This window comes from Alligator sinensis, unplaced genomic scaffold, assembly GCF_000455745.1.
Source record: "Alligator sinensis unplaced genomic scaffold, ASM45574v1 scaffold1359_1, whole genome shotgun sequence".
Classification (NCBI taxonomy): Eukaryota; Metazoa; Chordata; order Crocodylia; family Alligatoridae; genus Alligator; species Alligator sinensis.
In genome coordinates, this window is record NW_005843563.1 from 69,977 (window position 1) to 87,248 (window position 17,272).

General features: G+C 54.4%; 1 protein-coding gene across 1 annotated transcript; it reads right to left on the reverse strand.

Moving 5' to 3' along the window:
• Positions 1 to 4,441: 4,441 nt before the first annotated feature.
• LOC112548812 lies at positions 4,442 to 9,350 on the reverse strand. The gene is made up of 10 exons (XM_025195535.1): positions 9,209 to 9,350; positions 8,678 to 8,793; positions 8,332 to 8,454; positions 8,084 to 8,163; positions 7,552 to 7,654; positions 7,370 to 7,465; positions 6,770 to 6,877; positions 6,172 to 6,307; positions 5,141 to 5,293; positions 4,442 to 4,578 (listed from the first exon to the last, which is right to left on the reverse strand). The coding sequence occupies exons 1-10, from the start codon at positions 9,348 to 9,350 to the stop codon at positions 4,442 to 4,444; spliced, it is 1,194 nt and encodes a 397-aa protein (XP_025051320.1).
• Between the last annotated feature and the right edge of the window lie 7,922 nt (positions 9,351 to 17,272).

Below are 17,272 nucleotides of genomic sequence, written 5' to 3' on the forward strand. Positions count from 1 at the left end.
AGCAAGGATGATGTCATAATGGAGAATTAATACAGACCTCCAAATAGCCTGGGGGAAGGGCAAACTGCAAGGGTGATGTCATAATGCATTTCTATAACAGACACCAAACCAGGGAGTTGGGGGAAGGGGAAAATAGCAAGAATCTTGCCTGGGCCGACTGGGAAAAGCAACAGTGACATTGCAATGGATGTCTATTACAGATTTCCAAAGAGTCATGGGGAGGAGAACCCCAAATTGGGTGCGGGAGGGGTGGGAGCCTTCATTAGGCCACTCTCCAAGGCAACTATACTGCAGTCCCTGTGAGAAAGACCAAGGAAAGTGAAGGTTCCTCAATGAACACGCAAAGCAATCGAGTAATGGGCGAAGTGCAGAAGGCTGCTGCAGAAATGGTCAGGAAACATGAACATGGAGGAAGGATCTGAGTGCCCAGTTAGGAAGTTTGCAAATGAAGAGCAGTTTAGATAGTCACGTGGCTGAGCTGATTGGGCCAGGGATGAGCTTGCCTTGAGCCGGGGGTTGGACTAGACAACTTCTTGATGGTCCTTCCAGGCCTATGGTTCAATGACCCAGAAAATGAAGGGTCCCACCCCTACTCCACACAGTACCTTCTCTGTCTGCAAATTCTCCAGCTGAGATTTCAGGTACTTCCAGGTTGCCATGAGATAGGCTTCAGCACCTCTGTACTCCTGAAAGGCAGCTGATTCAAGCAGAGAGGTGCAATGGACAACTGCAAAGCGGCCGGTTTCAACCAGATTTGCTGAAAATCTGTGGATTCCAGGGAGTTGGGTCCCAGCACTGGAAAAAATGACTGCTTCTGCACGGTTTAGCCCAAGAGCACAGCAAATCCTGAAGTCTCTGTGGAGAAGAGAGGAGAGGACATTGTACCTAGAGTCTAGAGACTGGGTGAGTTGAGCCCAGGAGGGGGAGGCCCCTCGCCCCATGCCTTGCCCCAGAGCCAGGCAATGCCCTCCCCTGAGGCAGATCAGAGTTGGGGTCCCCTAGCGGGGAAAAGCACCTGCCCCTTTCTCCACAGCCACTCGGCTCTCTCATCACAGCTATCTCTTCCACCCTCCTTGGCATTGCCCTTCTCCTTCCTCACACCAGGGCCACTGGGCTCTAGTCCTCACCTCAGCCAGGGCTGCCCCATGGGCCAGCGCTTTCCAGTCCTCTGGCACTGCAGGCAGGGAGGGATCATGGCCACAGAGGGAGCAGCCAGAGGGCTGGAAATGGACCCAGAGGCTGCCCCACAGATTCACACTTCATTGGGGGCACCGTGTGCCCAGACAGGGGCATCCATCCTGAAAACAAGCAGACTAAAGAAAGGAGACTCCCAGGAGCTCACCAGGGCTGCTGCCCTCGCCTGGGCGCTCCAGGTCCCAGCGGGCACCAGGGCACCCGGGCAACATTGTGACATCAGCCAGCTCCCAACAAAGGGCGGTGAGGCTGGCAGCGCGGATCCCTCCCCCAGAGGATGTGATTCTCACCCTCGTGCTCCAGGCTCCCTCCACGTGGGGAAATAGTCCCCATTCAAGGCCCAGGTTGAACCAACAAAACAGTGAGGACAAAACATCAAGAAACAATAAAGAGTAGGGAGAGATGTTACAAGGCAATGGGACTTGTTGCATTACCCAGTCTTTATACCACCAACAATTAATCAACATGTTAGCGGGTGGACTCAGTGTGCACCAAATGGCACTGAGACCAGTGAGTGCCAAATGACCTAGGGTGAAGCGGTCTTGGGGAAGAAGCAGAGGTTAGAGTAGGCAGGGCTTGGGTGCCTGGACTGCTGGGTTCCCTGCCGAGCTGTGGGAGGTGAGGAGGGCCTAGTAATTAGAGCAGGGGTGGGGGAGCGTGGACGTAGGTGGACGGACAATGGGTTGGGGACGGGGAGGGGCAGGGCAATAAGCTGCAACCTCGTACACAAAACGATGTCTCCTTCCATTCACCAACCCCAACACACCAGTGCTCTGCACCCTGGACCCACCTCGGTCCCAGGCTCTGTTCCTGCCCCAGCAAGAGGTTTCCGGCAGCCCCAGGGAGTGCTCCCCTCAGGGCAGGAGACCTGAGACAGGCGGGCCTGGGAAGCACCAGTCATAGGGAGATAAGAGCCTGTGTCAGTGGATGATGCCAGTGGCCGAGCTGTCGCTCACGCAGGGGTGTGTGTGTCAGCACAACTGATGGCCGCTGCAGCGTGTTTCCAAGAGTCCTCCACCTGGACAAGGTACTGCTGGAGCAGGGGTGTTGCAGGAGGCCCAGTGGGATTGTTGCCCTCCCCTAAGGAATGAAATGCTCCCCTTCCACTTGCTGAGAAGACAAGCCCCCACAAGCCTCTGCGACAGCTGGGGAGCATGCACCCATGAGTGCTAGAGGAAGAGAGCATGTGTGATGTGCTCTGACATGAGAAGGGGCTGGCCACTTCCATAATGGATGGTGGCAGCTGTCTCAGCATGTTTGTGGAGCCAGGAGATGAAAGGCACAACTATAGGGGCTAATGGGTAGAGCAACCCCCGCCAGAGGCTCCCAGTCATGCCCTGTGCTCCTCCCCTGTCTCTCTGGGTAGCTGCTGTGTTAGGGAGTTGCTATCGTGACCTCGGAAAAAGATGCAACCGGTTAAACTCTGGACTCCTGGCAGGGTGAATGCAGGATCGATATGGCGAGAGATCGATATGGTCCAGGGGGACTAAGACAATAATACAGTTAACCCACATCAGAACAGGTCAGCCATAAGCAGCGTTACCCAGCAATGCTTTTGCTGCCCAAGGTCCTGCAGAAAGTGGCACGGTTTTGCAGCCTGCCACTCAGGGGCTTGTGGCTCTGAATGGTCCACCCAGGTCACCTGGTCCCCTCTTGGGGAGCTCATTGCAGGCCCAGACTGAGTTGAGGCTGGTACGTAACCAGACCCCTGTGGGCTCTGCAGCCAGAGCATCTGCCAGTGGATGCAAAATGTGTTGGCTCAAAGCAATGGGGTACTGACACTGCCCGTCTTCCACACCACCCCTCGGACCCGGCTTGTGTGGGTGGGCCCCGGGGAAGGCTGTGACTTCAGCTGGTACATGGGTATTTTATATGGGGCCTGATTGAGGTTGGGGAGAGGGCTGGGGAATGGGCTTGATCTGGCATGCGCAACACTCAGGCCTTGTTCTGAATGGTGGTAGGGCCCCATGCAGGCCTGCAGGGCAGGCTTGGCACAGGTGTGGAGTCCTGGAGTCCTGATGGCCAGTTCTGTGCCAGGCGGGCAGTGCAAAGTCACCACCAGAAAGGACTCCCACTTCACCTGGAAGCTGCTTCTCAGGCAGGTTCTCCTTTTGATGGGACAGGTGCACCCCAGTGCCCGTCCCAGAGACTGATTCACAAAAATTGCCCTCTTCCCACCCTAAGCCCAGCTCTCACCTGCACAGGCTACAGCCTCCCTTCTGCTCTGCATGTCTTTTGGTGACACGGTTTTCACAACCCTATTAGTTTTTATAATGGGTCCCAGTGCACACCCCATGTTTAGCTAAGGGTGACAACTTTTTCGGTGATTGCCTCCACCTTTAACCACCACACTGCTCTCCAACCCCCAGGCAGAGGGGTAGGGAGAAGGATTAAACCATATCCTAAAGCAATAATTAAGATGCTTTTGAAGTTATCAGGACTATTACTCCTTCCCGGACAGGCATGCAGCAATGTGGAACATGCCTAAATGGGAACCAATTCTTCTCTTTTTTTGGTAATTGATGGACTTCATCTGTGTTTCCACCACAGAGCACCTTTCTCCTGACTGGTTATTGTGGTGCTAGAGCTCCTCAAGACCATTCACCAAGTCCAAGCCAACCTAAAGGCTGCTAGCACTGCCTGTAAAAAGACAGAGGAAGACTGGCAGCGTCAAGAAGTTCCTTTGTTGGCAGCAGGTCAGTAGTTATGTCCAGTAAGAAGAAGGGCAATCAACAGTTATCAGAAAAGGAAAAAAATATTTACTTTATTACTCTACAACAATTTAACATGATGGATAGGACACCGCATTTGCTGCTTCTTTCTCTCTCCTCCGCCCAACGAGTATTCATGTTTTGGCCAAGGGTAGTAAGACCTGTTGTTTGGAGAACTGACACCGCTGTGATCTCGTTGTGCCCCAATGCCTCAGAGGAAGGCGAAAAACCCCCACAGCCAGTATGATCTTCAAGGGGAATGGGAGGAAAAATTCCTTCCTGGCCCCAACTGGCGACCGGCAAAAGCCCTGAGGCCTGGGATTGCAAAATGCCGCACACTGCAAGAGCTACCTGGATCCCGCAACTAAGGGACCAGAAATTCATGACACCAGTACCTCACCCCCAACACCTTGATGGGCAAAGTGGGTGGAAGAATAAGCCAAAGTTTCCACCCACTGGTAACTTCTCACATCTGGGCAGATGTTGAAATCTCTCCGAGTTAAGGCTAGCTCTGACTGATTCAGGGGGTGTTTGCATCAGTAGATGACCCCAGCGTGGTGGCTGATTCCGGGCTGGAGGTTCCCTCTGGGGCCGTCTTGCTGCCAGTGAGGCTCTGGATGGTGCATGGTGAATTTGTTCAGGGAGGTGCTGTCAGCCTCGCTGCTGGTTGAAGCTGTCACCATAAAGGGCGAGAATAAGCAGATGATCAGATATGCACACTGGTGCATTTAAGTCTTCTAAACAGGAGGGTAACGGTGATGGGCTGTATGACTCTGCCTTGTGCTTCAGACAAAGCACTAAATGCCTAAGTGGTTTCACCAGTCTTTTAGGATGTGGAAGACCTGATTTCCAGCCCCGTTCATTCCTGGGAGATGAACACACTCTGCCCGGTGTGTAGCCCAGGTCCACTTCCAGTGAACTGGGGCCCTGTGGGAATATAAAGGAGCCCAGACCTTAACCTAAGCCATGGCAGCTTCTCCTGGTGGACTTGTACATGCTGTCATAGGTCATGGCTAATGATACGCAGCTGAAGGGGCTGTATTTTTGCAGGTTACATGCTGGTGCCATCCTGAGCATACAGCTGAACTGACCCCTTTCTCAAAGGCACTTACCAGGGTTCCCATTTCCTTTCACACTTTTTTCCCCAGGTCACCAAGTGTCAATGGATGAAGTGGCCTAGAGGTGAGGGGCCCTATGCCCCTCCACCCACTCCCTGAGCCTGACCCTCTGCTTACCTTGTCCCCGATCAGGTGGCCGGCTTCCCCCAGCATGGCGTAGAGGAGGATCAGCGCAGCACGGCTGACACACATGTTGATGTCCAAAACCCCCACAAGTGCCCTCTGCGCAGAAGATCTCCTTTGCCCCTCTGATAAGATCTTTTGAAACACCTGAAACCCAGGGGACAGAAAGTGTTTGCATATCCCAGAGCCAAGCTCTATGTACAGGCCAGCCCCTCACCAGGGCAGTAGTGGGAACCTTGTGAGCTGCAGAGCAGGTCTTGCTCCACAACCCAAGAAAGCCAATCTAAGGACACACAGCCCCACACCCTGAGCTTTGAGAGGGCTGGGCAAAGCATCCTTACCACCCCGACTTGGGCCAGGTCCATGTAGCTCAGGACCTGGCTCTGCTGTTCCCGGCTTAGACAGAGAAGCCCCTCTGCCTCCTGCATGTCTTGGCCTAGGACAGACAGAGAGATCTTACCCAGAGCTGGCATTGTGGCTTCATTGCTTGCTGTCTGCCTAGTGGGCCCAAGACTGCCCCCATGGCACAATGTGCACACAGGTCCTGGCAGGGTTTCATTGTCCTGAGTCGTATGAGGTGATCCAAGCTCCCAAGGCATCCTGTGTCCTTTATGTTCTGGGGGGTCTTGGACTGGCTGCCTGGTTTAGACAGGGTCAAATATTGGAACTGCCCGCAACCACTCAAGGCAAGCGCTGCTCCAAGTTACTTCCCTGGCAACACCACCAGGCTCTTTCTTGTGGTCTGTGCTACTGCTCCTGCCCAGCCTGGGGCTCTTTCCCACCATGTCTCTCCCAGCATCTTTCCTTTCCCCACATTCAAGGTCAGACCCTGAACATGCTGATTTTTCTACCCTAGCCTGAGGCCAAGCTGGGCTCTGTAGTGAAAGGGCTGGTGTACATTTGCACACTAATCTGGGTGTGGACAAATGTTGCCAGGGGAAGCTTCTTGTCCCCGAGCTGGGATCAGTCTGTGGGCAGAAGGATTGTTTCCATAGAGGTCTTGCACCCTGGCTGGGCTTCCTTACCCTTGTGGTGCAGCAGGATTTGGACGAGCAGGTGGATGCCCTCCCTGGCCTGGCAGCTGATGTCTGCTGTTGGGTGGCTGTGGGACAGACACAGCTGGGCCACGGTGTCACCCATCTGGGGCATGTCGGGCGAGTCCTAACAAGGGGGATAGGGGAAGGGAATGCATTTGCGTCCTACCTTGCATCACACACACACTTTCCCAGCCTGGGTGTCTCTGTCCATTTGCTCCTGCTGCCCCATGCCACAGGAGGGGTCGGAGCAAAGGAGCTAGAGCCAGAGCATTCAAGCCCTCTGTTCCCATCACAGCCTGGAGCCAAGCACTTCCCCAGCCTGGGTGTCTCTGTCCATTTGCTCCTGCTGCCCCATGCCACAGGAGGGGTCGGAGCAAAGGAGCTAGAGCCAGAGCATTCAAGCCCTCTGTTCCCATCACAGCCTGGAGCCAAGGGACTTAAGCTGGTCCCCTGGAGGTCTCCCTGCCCTGCTGCTCCAGGAAGGCCAGGACAGCCACAAGACCAAATGTGACACTGCCCAGAGCAGGGTGATCACATGGCAGCCTCAAAAGACCCAGGAGGCACCCCTGAGCCAGGGGCCCCTTACCTCAAACTGCGGCAGGAGGGAGACAGCAAAGTGGAGAAGGACGTTGCTGCTCCTCATTGCCTTTGTCCTGTCCATGGCATTGGGAGACTGCGGCCAGGTTGTAAGGTGCTGTGGGAGAAACAAGATCAATGGCCACTGGCCCTGGCTGTACTCATGAGCCCATCCTCATGCCCTGCCTCAAGGCTGTCTTGGAGCTCAGGATGGAGCAAGTGCCGCGTAGGACTGAGAAGGGACTGTGGCCCCAGGGATGTGGCACCTGCCCTGCACCTCACTACTGGTCCCTGTGTCTCGAGACTGGCATAAAATTCATTTTCAGGCTTGGCTCTCTCCGAATGTCTGATTCACAGATAATCAGTTGGGAAGGGGACCCACACCTCAATCCTGCCCAGACCCAACGGTCAGGACCAGGACAGCCATCCTTAACTTTGGGGCCAGTGCCTCAAGGCTCTCCAGGCCTGGTGCAGACAATACAGATGCCTCATGACAAATCTGTCTCTCTCCTGACAGGGCAGGGATTCATCCCTGGGGACAACCTTGGGCAGCTCACAGGGCACTGAGGCTGTCCCTCCCCAGAGCCCAGCTCCTCCGCACTGTGCTCACCTCCCAAAGGAACTGCAGCCTGTCCAAGCTGGGTGCGGTGGCCAACAGGCTCCTCAGCATGGCCTCCAGGTCCTCCATGTGCTTCTGCTGTTTGGTCTGGAGGGGAAGGATAGCCAAGGTTCAGTACCATGCAGCCTGGGGCTGCACCTGCCAGGGGACTGTGTAGGGGGAGGAGGACTGACCCTGACATAAAGGCTGTTGTGTCTTGGGGATGTCAGGCAGATCTTCAGGGTGGTCTGCAGCAGGCATGACTCCATGGCTGGCTCCAGGGCTGGCTTCAGTTCGCTGTCAGGAGAGAGGAGCCTGTGTGAGACCGAGCTCTGGGGGGTTGGCAGGGTCACTGCTCTGGGCTGGACACAGGCTGGGGAGTCGGCATCAGCTGGCAACAGTGAAGCAGGAGCTGACAGGTGGTTACGAACCGGCTGAAGTCTCCCAGCCCATCAGCATCAGGCCTGCAATAGAGCCCCCTCTCCCACTGTCCCCTGTGACCCTGCTGCCCTCTTGCAAGACCCCCACAGCTATTCTCTTTTCCTCCTTCCAGTCCTGGAGGTAAATATCTCTCCAGCCAGGAGGAAGTGATGCCCTTGCTCTTTGGCATAAATGGATGATGGCCACTGGGGGCAGGTGATTTGGCTGGTGTGGGTGAGGCCCAGGGCCTGATCCAGGGCCAAAGCCAAAATCAGGCCTGGAGGTGTTGGGCAGGGATACCAGTACCTGAGGCTGCAAATGGCAGCCATGCTGTAGCACAGGGTCCTACTTGGGTCTTCATCCACTGCCACCGTCTCCATCAGGCCCTAGAGAGACCCAAACGACCATGTGAGATTAGGGGCCCCACAGGCCCGTCCTGTGGTGGAGACCACCCAGTACTCCAGGCACAGGCACATGGATCTGATCTCTATGGCAGGCCCCCTCCAACATTTCCCTTAAACGACCCACAGTGCTCAGTGCTTGGCCAAGCTCACCATGATCTTCTGTAGTAGGACCACTTTGCAGGTCTCCGGCTCCAGAGTATCCTCTCCCCTCTGCTTGGTGTCGCTGCAGAGTGTGAGGATGGTGGGAAGGAAGCCCTCTTCATGCTCCTTGTCCTGCATCCCCGCAAAGTGGGACAGGAGATAAGACAGGGTGTTGGCCAGGGACCTTCCTGTCCTCCCCAAAGGAAATGTGTGACTAAGACCCCTTGGTTGCCCCACTATCCTTGCACTGTCTCAATTTGGAGACCTTTGTTCATGTGGTATGGCCAGTCCCAAAGGCTAGAAGGTGGGAGTCAAGGGTGGGCTGGGTGCGAGCTCCCCTGGGGAAGTTTCCTACCTTTTCTTGGCCCTGGAGGTGAAGTATGATTTCTGTGAGGGCTTCTCCCTCCAGCAGCATCAGGTCTTCACCCTCGTGCCCTTCCTCCACCTCCTCGTCTGGCTCGTAGGGAATCACTTCACAAGGGAAGAAGGTGAAAAGGGTGATCCCTGCTGCAGCTTGGAGGAGGTAAAGGGATGCTTTCATGTTCCTTCTGCATCCTAGGGCCCTGTGCCAGAACAAGTATCACACAGCCTCCCCATGCGCCAGCTCCGCATTTTCAACTTCATGGCCCCCACAGCTGAGGGGGACCGGACTGTCCCTGCTTCCCTGGCAGGTGCTGGCCCCTGCACTGACCATGGCTCCCACTAAGCTAATCCCCACGGCGCCCTGCTGCAGGGAGCGGTGCTCATAACACTGGGATCACTGGAGTTTGTGTGTCTGAGGCCCTTCGCCCTGGCTGGGATTCAACCGTGTAATGCCAGGGATGGACAGACTGGACTGAGTGAGACCTTTGTCCCCAGGTTTTTGGCACCCAGGCTGTCTCTTCACCTTTGATGGTGGTGCCATAGGGCAGGTTGCTCCTGGACTCCACAGAGCTCTCAAGGTCTCCCCGGGAGGAGCTGGAGCTGAGGCTGGGGCTCGGGCAGGGCTTGCTGACCTCCTGCCCCCGGGAAGCTGGGTCCCCCTCCATGACAGTGCAGGGGGCCGCCTCCTCTGGCCTGGCTTCATGCACAGCTCCTGGTGGCTGGGTGCCCTGGGAGGGGAGCTACATGGCAATCTTGCCTGGTGCTCTTCCTGCAATGGGTCTTGCCTGCCCCACCGGAGCTGGGGCCACATCTTTGGTTTCATAGAGGGCTCCTCTCCCTCCTCGGTCTTTGTTCTGGGAGCTGTGGGTTTCCTGCTCCAGCAGAGCAGGCATGTCCAGCACCTGGTCTTGAATTTCACCTCCTCTGCACCACCGGGCCTCCCCTCCTCCTTTGGCCCAGGCCTCCTGCTGCTGTCCTCCGCCCCTGGAGACACCTTCGTTGTCCTGTTCTTCAACATCCGCCTCAGCCTGTCCATCCTGGCAGGGAGCAGGAGCAGTCATGAGCCAGGGAGCAAAGCATCTTCTTCTTAAACACCTGTCTGCCCTCCCTGACCCACCTGGGCCAGACTCCCTGGTTCAGGAAACCGGCAGCTCCCTTAGCTTCTCCCACCCCATCCTAGCACCTTTGGTCCTAGGGGTCTTAGGCTTTGAGAGCTGCGGAGTCAGGGACAAAGACCTCCAGTGGATTTGGACATGCAGTTCCGTCCCCTGCCGCAGTCCCCTCCCTGCCCTGGACTGGGATGGACCGAAACCCGGGTGTGCTTGCAACCCCTTGGATGTGGCCTCTGGCTGGGACACAGGAGCACCAAACCAATGACATGTGGAGCCCCTTGCATGAGAGGTGTGGGAGCAGTTCCTGCCTGGGGAGAGGTTGGGAGGCCGCCCCTTGGGGATCTTTCCAAACACCCTGCAGGTGGCCTTGGAGAGCCCTAGGGGCTGTGTCACTACTCAGGGGGGTTTGGATTATCCAGCGAAATTTGCAAGTACGTGAGGCCGGCAGGGGCACGCTGACGGCCACTCACTTGCCCTGGGTGATGGAGCACTGCTGGGCAGATGCTCAGAGACCCTTTGGGGGTGTCGTGATCCGCTTTATGCTCAGGTGCTGAGGGGTCCTGCCGCTCTTCTCTGGAGCCTCCGCTGCCTTCTAGCAGCTGTAACCGGTGGGTGTGAGGTCCGCTAGATGAAAAGGGACTACAGGATCTTATCACTAGGTTGGTTTGAACATAGCGCCTGGGAGAGCCCCTTCCCCTTCGCGAATTTGCACTTCTCACTTCTCCTTCCTCCTTCTACTTATGGGGTGTCTTTACCCCTGTCAATGCCCAGGAAAGGATCTAGTCCCCTGCTCTGCACTATCAATATATCTCACACTACATTTACTCTAATGACATCCAGTGTTCCTGTCCACACCGGCAGTGCGCCATGCCTTATTCATCCTGGCTCTGAAGAAGACCCTGCATCAGGAACCATTTGGTGGCTTCAGGTTCACAGTTCAGGAAAAAACCCATCTGGATCAGAGATACAAAACACACACAGGTTAAAACACAAATATTTCTTATCCTGTTCAATTCAGTGTGTTGCCTCTGGACCATGCCCAGCTCCTTCCTGCTACATATGGAGCTGGTAGGAAAGGTTACTCTTAAGGCAGGTATCTGTGGATGCAGAATTTGTCTTTACCTGTTTCTGAAATGCAGGCCCTGGGTCTGAAATCAGAAGAGACCCTCACTTCCTTGTCACCTCCACAACCATGTGAGGCTCAGGGTGGTTTGCCCAATTACCTAATGCTTTCCTGCTCACCCTCAGCTGAGAGATCCCTAGGAAAAATCCTCCTCTGGACTGGCTATGTTGTGCCTCGCCCGCCAGTGTCAGCTGATTGCTAAGAGAAACCACACGTGCCATGAAGTCTCACAAGCTTGCATGAAATACTTAAGCACCCGGATCCTGATTTAATCAGGGAAATGAATCCTTAAGTGCTATCAGTAAGGAAGGATCTCATGTCTGTGCGTCAAGATGATGGAAATAGGTACATGCTCACAGGTGAGGCTGAAGTTGTGAAAGGGAAAAGGAGGAAAGAGAAGGAGGATTTTCAATGATAAACTCCATAATTTGGAGCTGTGACCCCTGTAGCTTAAGGTGTTCTCCTCGCCTGGTGCACACACTTGGCTGTCCAATTTCTTTGAAACGGACCTGGAAACCTGCAGGCCAAGTAAAATGTAACAGACCTTCTGTTGGGGGTACCTTGGCTGGGTATGGCCTGGTGATCCTCTCACCTGGCTTTAAAAGGAAATAAAAGAAGGAATAGAGAAAGGGACTGGCCAGTTTCCAGGCCTTCCTCAAACTGTGATGTACGGGGTGAGTAAAAAACTGGAAGATGAGGTGCCACTAGACCCCAAGGCCCATGAGACTGGGAGTTTGGTGGAAATGCCACCAAGTCAAGTCAGGCCTCCCTGGGACCCGGTGCCCAGGAGCAGGACGGCGCTGGGTCCCGTGTGTCAGCGAAGTCTCACGTGGACATTCGAGGTTGGCAAGACGCCTCCTCCCTGGGATCCTTGTGCGTCGCGGGGGGGCAGGAGAGGGGCAGCGTTCCCGACGTCCCGCTCACCTGTCCCTGCCCAGACATGGGGCGGCTGTCAGCACCGCTCCAGCCGCCGTCGGGAACACCTCCGCTCCAGCAGTACCTTGTCCAAGTGGAGGACTCCTGGAAACACGCCACAGCTGCCATCAGTTGTGCTGAGACACACACCCCTGCCTGAGCGACAGCTCGGCCACTGGCATCATCCACTGCCACAGGCTCTTGTCTCCCCGTGACTTGTGCTCCCTGATCTCAGGTTTCCTGCCCAGAGGGGAGCGCTCCCTGGGGTCCCTGGAAAGCTGTTGCTGGGGCAGGAACAGAGCCTGAGACGGGGGTGGGTCCATGGTGCAGAGCACTGGTGTGCTGGGGCTGGTGAATGCAAGGAGACATAGGTTTGTGTATGAGGTCATGGCTGTTAAAATGAGCATTGCAGTGGGGTGTAGCTGGGAGGCCAAGGGATTTGCTTGACAAAACCATTCCTTGGTCAAGCCTCAGAGTTAAGAAATGTGGCTGAAAAGCTTTGGGGCATAAGATGCCCGTTCTGAATTTGCATCTTACTTGTCCACCATCTCTTCCCAGCCTTCAAGTCTCTCCAAGAAAAGATATTCTCAAAAATATTCTGCTCCTAGTATTATTGTTCATATTTAAGAATGCAAACTGAATGTAACAGGAAATATACAATTTACTATATCCCATGGCCTTGTAACATCTCTCCCAGGTGTAACACTGTTTATTGTTTGTTGTTGTTTTTCTTCACTGTTTTTTTAGTTCACCCGGGGTCTCAAAAGGGGACTATTTCCTCGAGTGGAGGGAGCGTGGAGGAGGGAGGTGAGTACTGCGTCCTCTGGGGGAGGGATCTGCGCTGCCAGCCTCACCGCCCTTTGTTGGGAGCTGGCTGATGTCACAATGCTGCCCGGCTGCCCTGGTGCCAGGGCAGCAGCCCTGGTGAGCTCCTGGGAGTCTCCTTTCTTTAGTCTGCTCGTTTTCAGGACTGATGGCTCCGTCTGGGCACATGGTGCCCCCCACCGAGTGTGAATCTGTGGGGCAGCCTCTGGGTCCATTTCCAGCCCTCTGGCTGCTCCCTCTGTGGCCATGATCCCTCCCTGCCTGCACGGCCCGAGGCCTGGAAAGTGCTGGCCCATGGGGCAGCCCTGGCTGAGGTGAGAACTAGAGCCCAGTAGCCCTGGTATGAGGAAGGAGAGGGCAATGCCAAGGGGGGTGGAAGAGATGGCTGTGATGAGAGTGCAGAGTGGCTGTGGAGAAAGGGGCAGGTGCTTTTCCCTCCTAGGGGACCCCAATTCTGATCTGCCTCAGGGGAGGGCATTGCCTGGCTCTGGGGCAAGGCAAGGGGTGAGGGGCCTCCCCCTCCTCGGCTCAACTCACCCACTCTCTACATACCATGTCCTCTCCTCTCTTCTCCACAGAGACTTCAGGATTTGCTGTGCTCTTGGGCTAAACCGTGCAGAAGCAGTCATTTTTCACAGTGCTGGGACCCAACTCCTGGGAATCCACTGATTTTCAGCAAATCTGGTTGAAACCGGGCACTTTGCAGTTTTCCATTGCACCTCTCTGCTTGAATCAGCTGCCTTTCAGGAGTACAGAGGTGCTGAAGCCTATGAGGGTCACGGAGAGCTGGAAGTACCTGAAATCTCAGCTGGAGAAGCTGCAGACAGAGAAGGTACTGGCTGGCATAGGGGTGGGACACTGCATTTACTGAGTCATCAACTCATAGGCCTGGAAGGACGCTCAGTATGTCATCTAGTTCAACCCCCGGCTCAGGGCAAGCTCATCCCTGGGCCAATCAGCTCAGCCACGTGACTATCTAAACTGCTCTTCATTTGCAAACTTGAGAACTGTGCACTCAGATCCTTCCACCACGTTCATGTTCCCTGACCATTTCTGTCGCCCTTCTCCACTTCACACATTGCTCGACTGCTGTCTGTGTTCATTGGGGACCCTACACTTTCCTTGGTCTTTCTCACAAGGCCTCCAATATAGAAGTCTTGGAGAGTGGCTTCATAAAGCCTCCTACTCTCTCCTCACTCATTTTGGGGTTTGTAAGAAACTCAAGGTGTGACAGCATCCCTGCTCAGATCCCCTCCCTGTGACTCTTTGGGAATCTGTAGTAGACACCCATTTCAATGTCACAATTGCTTTTCCCAGCCTTCCCAGTTTGGAGGTCTCCAATACACACCCATTCTGACAAGACCCTTACTATTTCCCCTTCCCCTCAAATCCCTGCTTTGGTGTCTGTTATAGAGATGGGTTATGAAATCACCCTTGCTGTTTGCCCCTCCCCTGGGCTAATTTGCTATGTGATTCATTATGTATAAAAGCAGAATAACAATGACTCCAAGATCCCTTTCCACTTCTGTGCTGTGCTGATGAGAGGGTCCTCCCCCAGCCGGTAAGTGGGCTGGTGATTCCTTCTCCCTCGGTGCAGCACCTTGCACTTGTACTAGTTGAACTGCTTCCTATTCTGTTCTGCCCCTTTTCCAACCTGTCCAGATCCACGTAGATTCGTTCCCTCCCCACTAGTGTGCTAACTTTACCCCATAATTTGGTATCATCTGCGAATTTGGACACAGTGCTTTCCACACCCCCAGCTGGTGCCAGCCTAAGTTCCATTTCTGCTTTTAGCTACCTCCTGCTTCCACAGCCTATATGCCCCTTTTTTTGCCCCTAGGCTTTCCTGGATTTCCCAGTACAGCCAAGGGGGTTTCTTGGCCCCTTTGCCCCCTTTCCTGCGTGTGGACCCTGCCTGAGATTTTACTGCAGTGCTAATTAGGCTGCTCCACAGTAAACATCTCATGGAGATGCCCCCACTGTGTATCAAATGATGATCTTTGCAGAAACCATCTGTATTGGTCATAGCTCTAGTGGTACGGATGTCATGATGGTCCCGGTATGCACCCTGACTTAGTCAATCGGTGCCAGTGTTTTGAGCAGAGTGCCTTCAGGATGTGTCTCATCTGTCAATGTGATCATGTTCCAAACACTTGCTGGAGAAGAAATCCATTGGGATTGATCTTCTGCACCCCATCCTTTACAAGTGCTTCTTTTCCTATCTAAGAGTCCTTCCCCGCTCCAGTATTGAAATCCTCAAGAAGAATTACCTGATCATCTTTGGGGACAGATGATAGGACTTGGCTGAGTTTAGAACAGAATACTTTTGTTCCTTCATCTGAACCAAGGGGCTGGGTGTATGTACTGATGACTGTTGCATGTGTGCTGCTTGGTTGAAGACTCTCATTGCTGCCAACCAGACATTTCAATATCTGGAAGACCACCTTGGTATTCATAGCAAATCCAACACCATGGATATGTCTGTCTTGTGTATCTTTTCCTTTCCAAAGAAGTGTATGGCTGCCACCATTTCTCTGTGACCTGACCCTCACCTGAGTGTCTGGGTCTCACTACATGCAACAGTGGAAATATAAAATCATGCAAGTTCTCTGGCGTGCTGCAGAAATGAATTGGGTAAATCTCTTTCTGTCTTTGGCCTAAACTGAAGCTCCAGCCTCACACAGTAGGAAGGAGCAGGGAGTCAGCTCACAGCTTAGACTCATTTGTTCCTCAGGAGCCTTGGACTAAGTGCAAATCTCCAAGTGCAGCAATCAAGCCGTTTGCCCCTTCCCTTGACTTGCCTTCTGCATGAGGATGGGCACTTGCCCATGTCCTTTGTCAAGTGCAACCCTGGCCAGCAGCTCTGCTTCCAGAGGCGCCATCATGTTTTGGTTTGAAGCAGCAGCGGTGAGGGGAGCTCAGGCAGCAAATCCCTGCAGAGCAGGGCGCTGGGGTTAGCCCTGGTGCCAAGGTGGACACAGGGACAAAAGCACCAAAAGCATTCAGTGAGATTAGAAAACAAGTCGAGTGTGTTTCTCAGTGACAGTGTGCCCCACACTGCAGGGAGAGGGGGCAGAGGGAGACGGTTTGCACAGTCCCTGTATCTGGCAGGGAAACAGGAGCACGGCCTAGCAGGGGCACATAAAGCACTACACGGGGAGGGAGAAGGCTGTCACAAGCCATATTTTCCCACAGCAAGAAATGAGTCTGAAAGTTTGAAGAATCAGGGCTGGACTGACATTACTGAAGTTCTTCTTCCTCACTGGGCTGTGGGTGGCCCCTGAGCTTGAGAGTCACTTCCTCCTGCCTCTCTCACTCTCTGATCCTTGCCCAGAGCGATGGAGCCTGCAGTCCGGGCCAGCCTTTCTTTCACAGAGTGCCTCCAGGATGTGTCTCTGTCCTTTGGCATCTCCTCTGAGTCATGAGGTTGGGAAGGACCATCGTCTTCTACTCCTACATCCTGCGCAAATGCAGGGTGCACTGGATGAAACCTACCCTTCTTCAGGCACTACCCCGCCTCTGATGAAACAGAGCCCACAGGTGCCCTGGGCAACTTGTTCCCTGGCCCTGCTGTTATGACGGGGTTGCGGAGCGTCTCTGAGCCCCCAGTGCAGACGGCAGCCTATGCAGTGAGGGAGAAACTTCTCCTCCCTCCTCTCTATGGCAAGCTGTCCAAAATCACTGACTGTCCTCATGTGTCCCCTGAACTTTCTCCAAGCCAACCTCACCTGTACAGAAAGGACAGGGTGGGGAAGAAAGGGGAAGGGGTTGCGCTCGATGTCAATGAGCAATATACGTCAACCCTCATCAAGACGGAATCGAAGGATGAGGAAGTAGAAGGATTGTGGGTTAGGTTACGTGGGGGGCAAGGAGAAAGGGATTTGGTGGTAGGGGTCTGCTACAGACCCCCACACCAAGGGGAAGAACTAGATTCGGGGCTCTTGAGGCAGCTCTCGGAGACCATAAAAGCTAAGGAGACGGTAGTCATGGGGGACCTAAACTACCCAGACATCTGCTGGGAGACACAGACAGCAAAGTCCCACCATTCACGCAAGTTCCTATCCTGTGTACAGGACCTCCACCTGACACAGGAGGTACACGGTCCCACTAGGGGGAATGCTTTACTGGATCTGGTATTGGCAACGGGGGATGATATGGTAGGGGACCTACAGATCGGTGGCCATCTGGGGGACAGTGATCACCTAATAATAGAATTCTTCATAAGACATCGAGTGGGTAAGGTAACTAGTAGGGTGAAAGTGCTAGACTTTAGGAAAGCTGATTTCAATTAACTCAGGCGACTAGTCAAGGACGCACTGCAGAGTACGAGTTTTGAAGTGATGGGAGCCCAAGAAGGGTGGCTGTGCCTTAAGGAAATGATCCTTTGGGCACAAAGGGAGACAATCCCGAAGCGAGGAAAAAGAGGGAAAGGGGCCAGGAGGCTTCCTTGGCTGACCACAGAAATCCAGGGCAGCCTACGGGCCAAAAGGGGAGCACATAAAAAGTGGAAACAGGCAGAGATCACCAAAGATGAATATACCTCCTCTGCTCATGCTTGTAGGGAGGCAGTTAGACGGGCCAAAGCTGCCATGGAGCTGAGGATGGCAACCCA